We start from the raw sequence: 17946 nt of genomic DNA, 5'->3' as shown, positions 1-17946 counted from the left end.
GCGGCCCCACTAACCGCTCTTACCTCCACCTCCAGACCGGTACTGTGGACCCCTGTAGCAGAGGCAGCTTTCCAAGCCCTCAAGCACCGCTTCACCACAGCTCCTATCCTCATCCAGCCAGACCCAACCAAGCAGTTCGTTGTAGAAGTGGACGCCTCTGAGATTGGGGTGGGGGCGGTCCTTTCTCAGCGCTCCAGTGAGGATGGCAAGACACACCCCTGTGCCTTCCTGTCTCGCCGTCTCTCCCCAGCTGAAAGGAACTATGATGTGGGGAATTGTGAGCTCCTGATGGTGAAATTGGCACTGGAGGAATGGCGACATTTTCTGGAGGGGTCTGAGCTTCCTTTCATAGTGTGGACTGACCATAAGAACCTGGAATACATCCAGTCAGCAAAGCGACTCACCGCGCGCCAAGCCAGGTGGGTGCTCTTTTTTGGTCGTTTTAATTTTTCTTTGACGTACAGACCTGGCTCCAGGAATGCCAAGCCTGATGCTCTGTCTCGTGTGCATGGGGAGGAGTCTGAGCCCAAGCTCCAACCTGACACCATCATTCCCTCTACCTGTGTGGTTGCAGCTGCGGCTGTCACCTGGAACATTGAAAGGGAGGTCATGGCAGCACAACAGACTCAGCCTGACCCAGGTGACGGTCCCCCCGGGCGCTTGTTTGTTCCAGACGCTGTTAGATTTAGCGTGTTGCAGTGGGCTCACTCTTCCAAACTTACCTGCCATCCTGGAGTAACCCGTACCCTGGCCTTCCTCCGCAGGCGGTTCTGGTGGCCTTCCATGACGGAGGATACTGGGTCTTTTGTTTCTGCCTGTCCTGTTTGTGCCCAGAATAAGCCCTCCACTCGGGCCAGTGCCGGTCTGCTGCACCCCCTGCCTGTTCCACACCGTCCCTGGTCGCATCTGTCCTTGGATTTCGTCTCTGGTCTGCCCGCCTCCAACGGTAACACCGTTGTACTGACTGTCGTTGATCGCTTCAGTAAATTTGCTCACTTTTTGCCCTTGTCTAAACTGCCTTTGGCCCGAGAGACTGCGGATCTGCTGGTCAGGGAGGTTTTCCGGGTCCACGGTCTTCCCCGTGATATAGTGTCTGACCGTGGCCCCCAGTTCACTTCTGCTGTCTGGAAGGCTTTCTGCTCTGCCATCGGTGCCACCGTCAGCCTGTCATCGGGGTTCCATCCTCAGACCAACGGCCAGGCCGAGAGGGCCAACCAGGCATTGGAGACTGTCCTCCGCTGTCTGGTGTCTGCCAACCCATCCTCTTGGTCCTCACAACTTCCCTGGGTAGAATATGCCCATAACACCTTGCCATCGTCTGCTACTGGGTTGGCCCCTTTTCAATGCCTTTACGGCTATCAGTCCCCCCTTTTTCCTTCTCAAGAGGTAGACATTCCGGTTCCGTCTGTCCAGGCCCATGTCCGTCGGTGCTGTCGGACCTGGCGGCGAGCCCGTGCTGCACTGCTCAGGGCCTCCAGCCTTTACCAGCGCTTGGCGGATCGTCATCGCACCCCTGCTCCGGACTACTCCCCCGGTGACCAGGTATGGCTCTCTACCAAGGATCTACCCTTGAGATCGGACGCTAAAAAACTGTCCCCCAGGTATATTGGTCCCTTTCCCATTGTCAAAGTCATTAACCCCTCTGTGGTCCATCTGAAGCTGCCCTGCACTCTCCGGGTTCACCCTTCCTTCCATGTGTCCTGCCTCAAACCTGTCTCTATCAGCCCTCTAGTTCCTCGGCCCCCCCGCCCCCACCTCCTCGTATGATCAACGATCATCCGGCTTACACCGTTCATCGTCTCCTGGACTCTCGTCGCCGCCGTCGCGGCCTGCAGTATCTCGTGGACTGGGAGGGATATGGCCCAGAGGAGAGGTGTTGGGTCCCTCGTCGCCTTGTCCTGGACGCGAACCTCATCCGGGACTTCCACAGGACGCACCCTGATGGGCCTGGTAGGTCGCCCGGTGGCGCCCCTCGGAGGGGGGGTACTGTCACAGCCTCTCGCCCTTGACATCAAAGCGATCGCCCTTGACACCTGGTACACCAGCTGACACCTGCTACGCCAGCTGACACCTACTACGCCAGCTGACACCTGCTGACCCCCCCCTTCACCCCGGCAATCGCCCTCACCCTTAAAAGGCCTCCACTATGGACCAGTCTTCGCTGGAACGTCGCCATTCATGGACTTCTGCCTGCCTGCCTACCTGCCACAGAGCCACCTACTGCTCTACCCCCGAGATCGGTCACCTCAATAAAGACTGAGTTCTTCCCTTACCTGGTTGTCCCGTCTGCTTTTGGGTTCCTTCCTGATACGTGACAATATAATATATATTAGTTGTCATGTTTTGAGGTAACAGTGTATGTTGTTATTCATATTTCTCAAACAACACTTTATGTTGACCAGTATTTAAGCTGTTCAGCTGAAGAGCTTTATTTCAGCACTGTGGCTTTCAAATGAATTCTCCAAACAGCAAAATAAATCAACTAGTGTTGAAGGGATGTGCCAAACAAGATTAAGACTGAGCTAACATTACTGTATTAAGAATAATGTACACAAGGTTTTTATTTATGTGTGGAGATGTATGAAGCTAGCATTACTTTTGGAAAACAACCTTTTTTTCTTTTCTTTTTTTTTCAATACAAGTTGTCGAAATGAACTACTGAGTTGCACAACAGTATATATAATTGACATATACTTCATTGGTCCATTTATCCCAACACAAATTAGTCATGTTACCAACAATGTAGGCTTGTAGCTGCTGCCTTGGGGTAGCTTGGGTAAAATGTATTGCCTAAGGTCACAATGGTCGCAACAGAGATTGTCGTATAAACAATCCTATGGATGTCAGCCCAGGTCAAACCTTGATCACTATGCATTTTCAAGGATTCAAACTCGGATTCATCTGGTTACTGTCTCACTTTTTTCACCACTAATATTTAGATATTTCTTAACAGATGTCAAAAAGAGGATATTCAAGTGTCAGCATCATCTCTAGATATTTCTATCAGTGGTCCTGAAGGCCTTCACCCTTGTTTGGTAAAATGATTAGATAAAAGGATTATTCAATATGAATCACAATAAATCTCCTCTTACAGATTGAGATATTGAGAGAGATACTGACAGATTAGAGACAGAGCATTGAATATTAAGTATTATTCAAGGATGTAAACTGCATAGATCGTATCTGAAACTCAGGGAATTGAGATCAATTTTCTAACATTTTAATGCTTAGCAGTTCTGCTTTTATCCAAGGTATACATGTTTAACTGTTGGCAGTCAACAATATATAACAAAAAAATGAAATTAACATTTGAATTGCTCTTTTCAACATCTGAAATCACATGTAATTTAACCCTAGTTTTTATTTTTGAGCAAAACACTAAAGTTATTTTATTTAGTTAAGGCATAAGATCAGAGAATGAGAACTGTTGGTCTAAATTAGTGTCAGCCATTTACCTAATTTAGCATTTTCAACCTGACATCCATATGCGGCATTTGCGGGGAGGCAGGCCCCCCCACCCGACTGAAATATGTAACTACATGGAGTCTAAAATAGGTCCAATAAATATATTTCTAAAATATTTTCTTAATGTGTGTGCATGCGATAAGTTTGATAAGAATGAGTATACATATTTCATAGTTTTCAATTTAACACGAAATTAGTCAATAATAATAAATATCATCATCATCACATTTATATAGTGCTTTTCTGGACTAGTATTAGTACTTACTAGTAGTAGTAGTAGTAGTTTTCTAGACACTCACAGCGCTTCGGATTGAAGGGGGTAACTCACTTCAACCACCAATGTGTAGCACCCATCTGGGTGATGCACGGCAGCCATTTTGCGCCAGAACACTCACCACACATCAGCTTGAGGTGGAGAGGGAGGAATCATTGAGCCAGCTGCATGGGGGGGGGTTGATTAGGAGGCCAGATGGAGACAGCCAGGTTGGGAATTCTGCCAGGTCACCGGGAAACCCCCTACTCTTTGTGATAAGCGCCATTGGGATCTTTAATGACCAAAGTGAGTCAGGACCTCGGTTTTAATGTCTCATCCAAAGGACGGCATCTCCTACAGCACAGTGTCCCCCGTCAGTGCACTGGGATTTGATATTTGTTGTTATTAGTAAGACCAGAGGGAAGAATGCCCCCTTCCGACCCACCAACACCACTTCCGGCAGTAACTCAGTTCCCCACGAGGTCTCCCATCCAAGTACTAGCCAAGCCCACGCCTGCTTAGCTTCCATGATTTGGCAGAGCTAGGGTACATGTTGGTATGGCTGCCAACGATCGTGTATACTATGCCGTAGTTCATGTGTATACTAAATGTTTTAAAAGGGTACACAGAAAATGGAAGACTAACACATACGTATAAACAAACGGATATTTCACGTTTAACATGGTTGCCAGTGTGCTTCTGTTGTGTGCGCTCATGTGTGAAAGACAAATACCCTACATAAACCCACGTGCGATATAGTACAAAGTAGTCAGAAAGTGATTAGATGCACTGTGTTGTTTGGCTTTATGGCAAGCTGGGCACTACTGCCTTCTGTTACTGCAGGTGCAGCGCCAGGATTTCAATTTTAGATGGGCTAAAGTAATGTTGGCTGGGCCTTTTAATTACAGAACTTTAAACCGTTTGCCTTCCTTTGACGGTTTCCAACTGGTAGTTTCGCTATAAGAGAAATGACTGATATGCTGTGGAAAGCAACTAGCGCGTCTGGTTGATTATGAACCTTTATAAATATTTTTCTAAAACATTTTCAATGTCGAGATGACTTATTATTTACCTGCGACCTTTTGCATTTATTACAAGCAATACACATGAGAATATTGCTTAAATCGTGCGAAAATGAAACACTATCCCATTATTAGTATTATTGTAAACTACTAATAAGACACATTAGTCCTTAGCTAACGGATCTGACCCTTTAGCCGAGTGGTTAGTGATGTCGCCTTGTGGTGCAGTACACCTCGTATTGAATCCCGCACCGGGCAAAAAAATAACCGGTTACATTACTATTATTTGCTGTGGATTGTGTAGAAAAATACATCCATTCATTTAGAACACTGACATTTAGTATATAATAATAGGTTGTGGATGAGTTGTTGCCTCACAACAAGTAGTTCACAAGTAGTTCACGCAGGATGGAGCGGGAGATTGACAGGCGGATTGGTGCAGCATCAGCAGTAATGCAGACGTTGTACCGGAACATTGTGGTGAAGAGGGAGCTGAGCTGGGAGGCAAAGCTCTCAATTTACCAGTCAATTTTCGTTCCAACCCTCAACTATGGTCATGAGCTTTGGGTAATGACCGAAAGGGTGAGATCGCGGATACAAGTGGCTGAAATGAGTTTCCTCCGTAGGGTGCCTTAGAGACAGGGTGAGGAACTCGGACATCCAGAGGGAGCTCCGAATAGAGCCGCTGCTCCTTCGCGTCGAAAGGAGCCAGTCGACGTGGTCCGGGCATCTGGTTAGGATGCCTCCTGGGGGCCTTCCTTTGGAGGTTTTCCAAACACGTCCAACTGGGTGGAGACCCCGGGGTAGACCTAGAACTCGCTGGAGGTACTACATGCCCAGTCTGGCCTGAGAACACCTTGGGGTTCCCCAGGAGTAGCTGGAGGGCGTTGCTGGGGAGAGGAACGTCTGGAGTGCCCTACTTAGCTTGCTGCCACCGCGACTCGACCCCGGAGAAGCGGCTGATGATGAGATGAGATGAGATGAGATAAACCTGATTTTAACTTCCGGGTCATGTTTGACCCTAAGACAATCTTAGTACCCTACTGTTGTACAGCTTTTATGGAAATATGAACAAAAACAATGTTTCACTTTTCTAATGTTGGGGGTCACTCTAGAGAAAGTCATCAAACTTCAGGTTGAAAAAATAAAATTTAGAGTATTTTCTCTGCTGTTAAACACGGTTATGGGTCATTTTTGCCTCCGCTAGACAACTTGTGGCCTGATCTAGGAATATTATTGACATACAGGTCAGGTAGTAGCTAACCCAGGCACATGTCATACAAAGAGGGAAGTCATTGTTATCTCACTTCATCTCATACAGACGTTGAAGGATACCTTGTGTGACATACAATTGATGCTTTGTCAAAAAGGCTGATACAGTATGTTGTTGTGGTGTTAGAATGGGCTCGTTTTGATAATGAGGGAATCTTCTGTTGGTGGTCGGTGGGGGAGGGATGATGGGATGTTTTGCGTTTCATGTTCAGAATGCAGCACAGTCTATCCAGAGAACCAGGTGAGAAAATAGCCAATAAGACAGGAAATAGAGGTATCGTGGCAATTGTATTTGTAAAGCCACACTCTATTTTTGACTGAAGCCAGACAGTAATACAGCTCTTGTGCTTATCTTTGTTGAGTGTTTGGAGCACATATTTAATAAATAAGAGTCTATATGGCAAAGCAGATAAAGCAGTTGTATTGAATACTCCTGACAGCTATCTGACAAATAGGCGTTTTGCATTGAGGCTAATGGGGCTGTGTGTACATTAAGTGGAGATGACATTTGGCTGTGAGGCACATCTCTGTGTGGGATCAAGTGTGTGTGTGTGTGTGTGTGTGTGTGTGTGTGTGTGTGTTTATGTGTGTCACAATCTACTATCCTATGTTGTCATTACGGGTTTCACAGAATACTCGACTAGTCGACTATCAAAACCATTAGTCGACACTGTGCATAGTTGCAGACTATTCGTTCGTCTGTGGTTTTAGCACTGTACAGTAATAAAGCAGTGCCAAATTATTCTACAGCAGATACGCAGTCGGGGGCGCTGCGGTTCCAACACAGATTTGTTTGGTTTGAACAATCATTTTCTACGATATGCCATGTTAAATAACCAATAATTTTCAATTTTATGCCATGTTAAAGAAACATAATGTAAGGCATTTAGAGATGGAAAGACTCACGCTATCCCTGTGTTTCGGTTTAGAGAGCGACCATGTTAACTGGCGACTTTAGTGACGGCAGCTGTTCAAAGCACGAACAGAACACACAGCGTCCCCCTCCTAAAAGCTCATAATTTTACTCAAATCAATTTTAAATATGCACCCATCCGTGTTTAATATCTATGTTAACCATTTACGTGCTCAGCAAAACTCATTCGCCTCTCGTAACATTGCATATAATGTGGGAAATAAACTGCAGCTGGCAGTGCAGCTGTATTTTATAGTTATGCGCAATCAGAAAGTGACTCATATTCAATCATTTAACCTGCAACGTTATCATGTCAAATTCCTCATTAGACGCTAGCTGCTCTGCTAATCTATGCTTTCCCCAACATTCAAAGTAACTTCAAGAAATGTGAACGCTTCTTGTTGGCGACGCCATTTAATTTACATAATGTAGGACAAAAATGACCAGATGAATATATATTCTGTACTAAATATTAAATTTAAGACAATTTAAGGCTTTTAAGCGTTTCAACAGCTGCCACCAGGACCACAACTACAGACGTGCTCGGCTGAAGGTCAGGGTGACCAGTTAAACTGAAACACCTGCAAGAAAGCAGTCGCATTGTTGCTGCAGTCAAACAGTACCCAGCTCGCAAAAGTTGCTTGAAGTTTACTCCAATCAGATTGCAGCTCATTTGATAAACAGCCTCTCGGAGCCAATCGAGGACTCTGCTTTTTCATCTACCCCCAGGTTGGGCCCGACTACGTCAGTTAACCCCTTTTATGGTTGTATCTGAGATGTTTTTGATGTGAGAATTGATTGTTGTTATTGGGGGAAAAAATTGGAAAATTGGCGGGAAAAAATTATGTATTTCCCGCAATTAATCGACTACTTTTTCGGTGTACTTGATAACTACTAAAATACTGCATTCATGAATGGCATAGTTGTCATGAACTGTTCTTTGATTGCATGCATGCATTCTAGTATAAACCAACAAAATGGATGCAAAGCCAATTTCCATGTGTTCAGGTTGATAAAGATATTATAGTCCAAGTCCACAGAGCACGGAGTGTGTGTGTGTGTGTGTGTGTGTGTGTGTGTGTGTGTAACGCTCCAAACACCATACACCTAATTTTGCTCCCAAAGCGTCATTACTGGTACCTCATCACGATTAAAAAGAGAAACTTTGTCTGAGTTCCAGTGTGTATACGTGTATTCATGCCCACATATACACCACATGAATGTGTATTTATGTATGTGTGACTCTAGGAATATGTGTGATAGCCGATATGTACAGCATTCTTGCAAATAAATCCATGTGTGCAAATCTGTAAGTGTTCTTGTCTGTGCTAGGCCTAATGCGTTGCCTTAACCCTTGCACTGCAAAGCCAATTACCTTACAAACAGCAATCAGCCTCTATGCCAACAATCACTGCTCCGGTTTCCCATAATTACTGAATTACAATCAGGAGATTAAGGATGGTTAAATAAGAAACAATTAAGAACATAAAAAGTAGAACCCCCCCCCCCCCCCCGCCGAGCCCATGCTTTTCTCCCCCACTAATGGTGGTTGCTAATAAGGGGTTCAGAAGCCTTTTGGTGTGTGTGTGTGTGTGTGTGCTTGAGTGAGACGCGGGTGGAGGTACGAATGTTTGCCCGTGATTTAATGCTCCCCAGAAGCTAAAATGAAGGGAAATTAGTTATGAGATTAGGAAAACGCTGAGCCCTCCTGAGGCTGGCAAAAGATCAGGTCTTTGGAATCATTATAACCTGTTATTTCAATGAGCTTACCCTGCACACTTGTTGTGGGGGTTTGGCAGTAGCAGTTTATTGCAAGCCAGAAAGGTTCTGAGGCTTAAAGAAGAGTTGATGCTGGCCTTTGGGGAACACACTGTGCTCTGACAATAAGAAGAACACGGTGCCCTTTGAAAAGAAAGATTTTGGAGTCATGGTGTCATGAGCCAATTTAAACAGCTTACTGGGTAATTTAAACTAATTGGGCAATTTGACTAATTGGATACATTTTGACATTTAACACACTTTTTTTCCCAAAAAGGAGTCACATTCATTGAGCAGGGAGACATGTAATGACTTGCTCAAGGGCATTTTGGCAGGATGGAAGGCTGTTGATGACATGATTATTGTTTCAGATATTGACCCTGTGATTTCGTTGCAGGACAGTCTCTTTAACTACAAGTTAATCCAACTCCGCAAATATTACTTGAGCTGAAGTAATATTTTGGTTCAGTTGCTGATTAGTGAAGGTTGGCATCAATTTGATTGTCCCATTATCCACGGAGAAAAACGGAAATAATGGGGCCCACTGACTCACAAAAAAATAGCGTCCTTTAATTATATTACTTACAATGAAATTTTGAGTGAAACAGCGTAGGCAGACACAGTGGGTGAGATACAGGCGCAGGTGGGATTTGACCCATCGCCTGCTGGGTGAATCTTGAAGGGGCGAGCATTTCTTCCCACATTGTTTATCCAATAAGTGCATAATAAGTTCAACAAGTCCAGTCACATTCCTGCCACCAACCGAGACGCTGATTATATGGTACCAGGCACCCTCGTGGTTTTATCAGTTCTGGGCTTTTAGGCATTATTTTACACATCAAAATTCTGCTTGCTATTCTGAGACTTTGTAAAAAGAATAGTTTGATTAAATATTACCTTTTTGGCTTTTTCACTAAAAATTGTTATGTAAATGACATAATTGAGATGACTGAGACTCAGACTAGAGAAAAAAATCTTGAGATAAATATCAGCTTCTGTACATTTTGCCTTTGTATGGTGAAACAATGGATGAGGGCTGCTGCATCTTCATTCCGGTGTTACTTGAATAGGCATTCAGGGATTAATTACTACCAAGTGTCAGTCTTGGACCTAATTTCAGGCCCATGTAGTCTACCAGGGTGTACTCACCATCCTCCTCTGTCTGTTTAACTATCTCTTCACTCTCCTTGCTGCCCTCAGGGTTGGCCAGAACCAGCCTCAGTCTGACTGTGACAAAAGGCCTCAGCCCTCTCAGGGTGTAGTGGGACGATGTCTGGATCAATTCTTCTGCTGCAAACTCCTGCTGGTTAAATATATATTGGTACTGCACCTAGAGACAGAGTTAGAGACACAGACAGAGATGCCCTTGAGCAAGGCTCTTAACTCAGTAGCCAGTTTACGAGGCTGAGTTTAACACAAGAAAAGTTGCAATGAATTGGGAATGTCTTCAATTTGGACATTTGAGACGGTGCAAATTTGAAGTGGGACTAAAAATGTAGGGGAAAATAAAGAGCATACATGCACAGTTAACCATTCCAGGATGACTGCAGGATTAGAAATGGTAAATCAAACATGGCAATAAAGCCAGTTCGCTCATACCGTCAGGTTGTAGCTGTGACAGCGAGTCACTGCATAGCCAAACGTCTCCCACTGCAAAGTCAGCTGACGAGCACGGATATCTACCACATTGACACTCTGGGGACCATGGACGGGGTCTAAGGACGAGAGAGTGAGAGAGAGAGACAGAAAGTTAGTTAGTGTTTTTTTTGGGGGGGGGGTGGAGTGAGCAAGGGCTGAGAAAAATCCTGACTATGAAAATCTGAGTTAGGAGGGCGGTCTAGACACCATTTCTCCACTTACAGCATCCAGTGTTGGCGTACCGTTGTGACTCCCGTTTAAGTACAGTGAGTGACTGTACAATCTCCAAGACATTGTCAGGAATAAGTTTGGCTGTGTTTGCCTTCTCAGTGGTGAGCAACATACAATTCAAATGAAGATGGCTTTAAACCCTAAATAAAGTATCCCCCCCCCCGCATATCCCTAAATCACAATATTGTCCTGGCAGGCTTTAAAGTCACAATAACATTCTGAACAATATATGAAATGCCCTCTCCTTGGATCCTTGATTGGGATGAGGAAAATAATCCACAGATAAACCTTGAGCCTTATTCTCAAACTCACAAGATTAAGACCAACTAACATGAACAACAGTTCTGCTGCACCCAAGGCTTAAATTAAACAGGAATTTTCCTGTCTCTTATGTTTGATATTTTTATCATCACTTAAAATATTAATTTCCCTTTCTTATTTCCTCTTTAGCGTGGCACAGTGGTTAGCGCGGTCGCCTAACAGCAAGAAGGTCCTGGGTTCGAGCCCTGGGATAGTCCAACATTGGGGGTCGTCCCAGGTTGTCCTCTGTGTGGAGTTTGCATGTTCTCCCCGTGTATGGATGGGTTTCCTCCAGATGCTTCAGTTTCCTCCCACAGTCCAAAGACATGTAGGTCAGGCGAATCGGCCTTACTAAATTGTCCTTAGGTATGAATGTGTCGGCCCTATGATGGACTGGCGACCTGTCCAGGATGTCTGCCACCCAATGACTGCTGGGGTAGGCTCCAGCATCCCCGTGACCCAATTTCGGAGAAGTGGCTTGGATAATGGATGGATTTTCTCTTTCGTTTTCTTTGTTTCATGTCATATCATGTTTTATTGTTGTAAAGGATTTCACTCCAAGGTGCCTTCAATTCATTTTTGAGACGATCACATCCTCAGAAATATCAGCGCTTCATTGGCAACATTTTTCATGGAGTTTAAAATATCAATATTACTAAATGTGTGCTCCTCACTCCCTCCCTGTCATCCACTGTGTCTGAGTAGTGTCCCTCTTTTTGATTTTGGTTGTCTCATTTGAGAAATCATTTGTTCTCTTGGAAGAAGTAGCTATTACAACCCAGCTCTCACTTGCTATGATTTGTAATAGTAGCTGTCGATAGGTGATGAGACTAATTAGTGGAAATTGAGACGTTGGTTCTAACAAGCTTGTTTGTGTGCAGTCAGCCGTGATACATAAGCTGGAGATGAGGACCTAACACATGGCTGGCCAGAACGATGCTGCTGCTGAATGTGTGTGTGTGTGTGTGAGCGAGAACATATGGTGAATAATCACAGGCATGTAATTCATAAATGTCCACGTGCATGCAAGTGTACCTACCTCCCTCTTCAAGAGTGTGGCTATATGGGCGAGTTAGTGAATTTGGGAGTATGTGTTTCCATTTTAGAACAAATATGTGTCTGTGTACGTCCATATGGGTGGTTTTGAACCTTTCTTTGTGTGTGGGTCTGTCTGCTTGAGGGACATATGGCTAAGCCTATACCGACAGCCCCAGCAGCCAGCTCAAATCAATAACAGGACTCAGAATATTTACTGTCAAAGACTTGGCGTGCATCTGCAGGCTCTTAGGTATGTGTAACTATGGTGCGGAACAGTTTACTACTGTTGTGTACGAATGTACTGGGAAAAAAGGGGCGGGGAAAAAAAAGAGTTTGCCATGAATGTACTTGTATTTATCTGACGCTAACACAAGGTCACTTGAGCGTTCGGTCATAATATCCCTGTTGCACATAACGACCATTCAAGAATGACCACCACTGCATCATTTGTTCTACACATCCGCAGCACATGTTGATATGGACACACACACACGCAGAAAAACCCACCCAAACAGTTGTTTTCTTTCTTATCCTCTCAGTTGGATTATCCTTACTGTCGTTGGCTAATCTAGTCTCTCTGGGCTGATCCTAAAGATAAGAAGCTTTGTTTCAAATACCCTGTAACTATACACTCTAATAGGTGTATGTGTGTGTGTGTGTGAGATTTTGGTTATGTGTATACATTGTCTGTGCATGTGTGCATGAGTTCGACGACAGAGTCTGCCCCCCCCCCCCAAGGGAGTTGTATGGCTTACAATGTCTGTGATTCCACTTATAAGAGCAAAGCCTGAAATGTAATCTGTAGAGGCCAAAATAAGATAAGACTACTGCCCACTGGCATTTGTCAGCAAGGATATCTGGGGGGGGGCACAAAAAGAATGACGATACACCCCCATTACTCAGGTCAGAGGAACAGGCGATAAGGTTTCATCTGGCCCATATATTACCCCAGGAAAATTGACCTTTTCTGAAACATGGCGCACACGTTGGCTCCAGGATTAAACCACTCTGAAATTTGTGAAATTTAAGGTTTTTCATTTTGATATACCAAGTTTGGTTAAGGGGGGAAAAAAATAAGAGCTAAAGAACACCATTCAACATACCACTGACATGCAATAAAAATATTTCAGTGTGTCAAAGTGCTTTATTTACTCTGCTGAGGCCCTTTGAAAGTACTTAAACATGTTAAAATTTTTGAATCTATTCTTTTTTTTTCTTAAAGGTAAGACTTAATTTGTTGTTTTCCTTCAGTGGTGAATCTGGTTTCAGAATAAAAGTCTTTTTTGTTTTCCTTCAGTGGTGAATTGTCATTTCAAAATAAAATTCTTTTTTTGTAATTTTGTTCAACGTGAGGGTTTCTCCTTGTTAACATCATATCATGTAAGACAGAGGAACTCGGCACATGTCAGTGTTTGGTGATAATAATGCCGGGATCAGACTACACCATACTTTTGTCTTTCATGATGGTCACCATGTCAGATTAGGCAATCATAGTGCCATAAATTCTTGCCGCGTCTTGGCAGGGAGACTGGCAACACTACTAGTATGACCCCGACCAATCATCGCACGCTGCCTTTCACGATCTTGCGCGAGTTCATAGGTCGTTGGGAAGGAGGGTCAAGAAATTGCCAGTCATGGCTACAGAAACGTACGTATGATGCTGGCGGTCTTGTTCCGAAATGAAAAAGAAAATGAAAGAAAAAATGATTGTGGATGATGTTATGGCTAGTGCTACTGGGGAAGGCTAACCTAGCATAGATTAACCAGCTACTCATCAGGTTGCTTAAGTGTCTCCGCTATTTCTTGCCAACATTTAGCCTATCTTTTTTGACTGTCATGGTCCTCCCTCGAGAAAACACCTAAGAGGCAGGGGTGTTGTTGCCACTGCTCAATGAACCTTTACTTGTTCCACCTGACAGCAGAAACCGCAGCATCCCTCTTCCTCTTTGCCATGTTTACATATGTGCACCAGAGAGTTCTCTATCAATGTCAAGGAACTCGTCATAGGAGGTGTCACACTAGCCAGGAAAATACAAAAAAATCTGACATGCTGACTTTTCATCGGGGTGTCACGGGGCGTCCCAGACGCCACATCACTGTTCTTCAATAATGTCACGCTACACAAGCTAAAGACACCCATTTGTCATTCCCGATGTTCATTATCGAGCCTGACACTGGAAATTTGTCAGCGAAGACAAAATCGTGTTAAAATCTGGCTGAATTCATGTAGTCAGGTAAGGCAGGGCTGCTTTTAAGTCTTTTGGCACAAGTCTTAAGTCTTCAGTGTCAAGTCCCAAGTCAAGTCTCGAGTTTATTTTCTGAATAAACAATGCCTCCAAGGTTTTACCTAGTCGCATGTTTTTAAGTGTGGGCTTTCAAAACTTAAGTCCCAAAGCAGTCAAGTCATAAGTAAGCCTGAGTCTCACAGCAGGCAAGTCCCAGTTGAGTCAAAAGTCCCAATTTTCCAACTCGGTTTCGATGCATACCCCAAAGACACAAACCAAAACTGACATGATTATTTGCCAAAATTGTGACAAAGTACCTCATGGCAAAAACCTGTAGTCTATTAACTTTATTTATTCCTCTGCATTTTAAAGAGAAAGATCTTAAAAGAGGGAGGAGTTTCCAAAGGTTTTTTTTTTTCAACCTATGTTGTGGGTTTGTTTATCTTTGCAGTGCAGGGTACATATGCACACTACGATGACATTTTCTTTTATTATGGGGGTCAATAAGAATAACGCAACATAAATGTTCTGATCCAAACTGTTTTAACAGCAACACGTGTGAGTTTAAATCAAATGCTAAAAATGCTTTTTACATTCATGTCAAAGTGCCTTAAAACATATCTGCATGAATATCCAAATAAATTTATATATAGATAGCCATTATATGTGTGATCAAATATGTTCTGGTAGGTACCCACAATGAAAGTACATACCGTGATTCCTCAAATACAAGATCTTAATAACTCACTGCAGAGCCACAGAGGCAGAGAGCGATCGAGACAACACATTTTCCCCAAGAATAGCCATAAATAAAAGCTCCTTTCATTACAATGACTCATCTCTGCGAGGACACAAACCCTGTTAGCAAAATCAGATTTCTGCTCGAGGGTCTGGAGAGGAATGGGCCAGAACAACCAATACCAGCCAGCCCACGTGCCCATGGTAAAACTCCCAGATTTGTGATGGGGCATGACTGGGGATAATCTCTCGGCTGATCAGGCAACAATTCAGTAGGAGTTCAAATAAGCAGATTGCTAATTTCAGTTCGGAAATGGAAAAAATAATAGATGATGATGATAATAATAATAATAATAATAATGGTTGGAAGAGAAGGAAGGAGAGAAGGAAGGAGAGAAAGAGGATATAACAAGAGAGAGAAATGAGAATGAGAGCGAGACAAGGAGATAAGTAGAGAGGAAGGAAAAGGGAAATTGTAAAAGAGGGATAGGGAGGGAGAGAGAGAGATGAGGAAATAGAAGGTTATTTGAATTATAATTTTGTTTATGTCGTTAAGTCAACTTGGGTGTCTCCCAGGCTGCCCTTGGTCCTGACAAATGACAAAGTCACCACATCCCCTACTGATTTATCCACCCTTGCTCCATCCATTTATCTCTATCTATCTTTCTATCTATCTATCTATCTATCTATCTATCTATCTATCTATCTATCTATCTATCTATCTATCTATCTATCTATCTATCTATCTATCTATCTATCTATCTATCTATCTATTTCATTTTTTCCCAAGTTAGTGCTATATGTGTGCTACTTAGACAAAAACAAATAAACAAAAGAAAGAAAGGGAGAGAAAGAGAGGAGGAAGCCACACAACAGGCTGGTTAGATGGATGGTTGAATGACTTGATTGATTAATGAGTGGACGATCACTGGGTCGACGAATTTTGGATGGACAGCATGACAGAAAAATGAACTGGATGCCTGTCCATTTGTCTCCCTGGAAGGAAGTAAAATAATTCTGCCACCCAGAACAGCAAGGACACAGGTGCCGAGTGTCTTGTCATTTTTCAGGCTGAGGCTTAATATTTATTTAATATTTGATCCTCAATATTCAATATTTGACCTGGTATGCACTGTGTGTGTGGGGGGGGGGCAATTTAGATGACATGCTACCATTACAATGCGAAAAGTAAAAAGTGCCTCACAGCAAGAAGGTCCTGGGTTCGAACCCCAGGGTAGTACAATCTTGGTGGGTCACCCCGGGTCGTCCTCTGTGTGGAGTTTGCATGTTCTCCCCATATCTGCATGGGTTTCCTCCAGATTCTTCAGTTTCCTCCCACAGTCCAAAGACATGTAGGTCAGGTGAACTAGCCGTGCTAAATTGTCCCTAGGTATGAATGTGTGTGTGTGTGTTAGTGTGTGTCGGCCCTGTGATGGTCTGGCGGTCTGTCCAGAGTGTCTCCCCACCTGCCGCCCAATGACTGCTGGAATAGGCTCCAGCATCCCCGCGACCCAGAGAGCAGGATAAGGGGTTCAGATAATGGATAGATAACGGAATAAAATAAAATTAAATTAAATTAAAATAGAAAAACAACCACAAGCTGATGCCAAAGCTGTCTAACTTTCAGTTGTTATTAATACAAAAATTAATGTTGTCAGCTGATTTTGCAGTAACACCAAACATAACTGTATATAGATTAAAATGGAATAAAAGGATGGAGGAATTGAGAGAAGCATTGAATACGTGGTTTCCATGTAGCATTCGGTGATTGTACAGATGTGTAGACACAGCTACTGGTCGTATTAACAATATCCACATGCAAGTAGAAATCAAAATATTGTCATAAACTGATTACTGATAATAATCAGATTTCTTGTTTGGATGTAAATGTATTCGCTGTGGGAAGCTGTGGTGGGTTACACATCTTTCCACATTCAAGCAGACCTTTTATTTGCGTTTGAGACCGAATGCCCTCTCAAATATCAAGGCCGGTGGCTAGTCTTTGACCTTGTCACCCTGATGACCAAGCACTCAGCTAGAGTTGTTTGGTTGTCTCTGTAAGTACTTAAGGTCCTATTGAATGTTGTCGCAGGTAGATGTCTAACTCTGCCGGGGGTCTAGAGCGGGACTACGTTCTGGGGGTGGCTGGCTGGTTCTGATGAATGAGCAGCAGAAATGAAGCCATTAATCCAAATACTTTAGGGAGAAACGAGAGCGAGCGAGAGGGAGAGAGAGAGAGAGAGAGAGAAAGAGAGAGAGAGAGAGAGAGAGAGAGAGGAGGGGGAGGAGTGGAGATCAATCTTACTGCCCAACCCCCGTCTCTCTCCTCGTCCCCTCTGGTCTCCTCTGCTGCTCCCTCACTCCCTCTCCATGATTATCTTTCTTGCCCTCCCTCTATTTTGCGCTCTCTTTCATTTCCTCGGTTGTTTTCAGTTTTCCTTATTTTCGTCACTCTAAATTTTATTCTCCTCTCTCTCTCTCTCTGTCTTTCACATGCAGGCGTTCTTTCTCCGTAGCCTAAAGAGCAGTGCTTCGTTGCTCGGCTGATTGAGAGTGGCGTTGTTCTTAATGATGTGTTCATACAGATATCCCCACCCACAGAACCGTCCACGAAAGTCACCATCTACGGCGGGCCGATGTTCATCTCCAACGAGGCACTGGAGGAAGAACTGTCATGGTTTGGAAAAATTGCAAACCCAATCCAAACCGTAGTGCTCGGTTGCAGGGACGAGAAACTAAAACATGTCCAATCCCGAGGAAAGTTTTCATGTTTCTGAAATCTGCTACCCGGCCCCTCTAAATGTCTTCTTTTCTTCTTCTTTTTTTTAGATTTTCACCGCTTTTTTCTTCCAGTTTTACTTGGCCAATTACCCCACTCTTCCGAGCTGTCTTGGTTGCTGCTCCACGTCCTCTGCCGATCCGGGGAAGGCTGCAGACTACCACATGCCTCCCCCGATACATGTGGAGTCGCCAGACGCTCCTTTTTACATGACAGTGAGGAGTTTCACCAGGGGAACGTAGCGAGTGGGAGGATCATGCTATTTCCCCCAGTTCCCCCTCCCCCCTGAACAGGCGCCCCGATCAACCAGAGGA

General features: G+C 44.0%; 1 protein-coding gene across 1 annotated transcript in view; it reads right to left on the bottom strand.

Annotated features, from left to right (window-relative positions):
- ptprt (protein tyrosine phosphatase receptor type T) overlaps window positions 1-17946 on the bottom strand; it is a 442632-nt gene that overhangs the window by 292627 nt on the left and 132059 nt on the right. The window contains exons 8-9 of the mRNA XM_056300890.1: window positions 10283-10398; window positions 9833-10013 (exon numbers count right to left, since the gene is read on the bottom strand). Coding sequence (XP_056156865.1) covers window positions 9833-10013; window positions 10283-10398 — 297 coding nt within the window. The remainder of the gene's footprint in view (window positions 1-9832; window positions 10014-10282; window positions 10399-17946) is intronic.

Source organism: Lampris incognitus, chromosome 2 (assembly GCF_029633865.1).
Source record: "Lampris incognitus isolate fLamInc1 chromosome 2, fLamInc1.hap2, whole genome shotgun sequence".
Taxonomy (NCBI): Eukaryota; Metazoa; Chordata; class Actinopteri; order Lampriformes; family Lampridae; genus Lampris; species Lampris incognitus.
The sequence above is the reverse complement of the archived record's forward strand: the minus strand, read 5'-3'. Positions and strand labels throughout refer to the sequence as shown.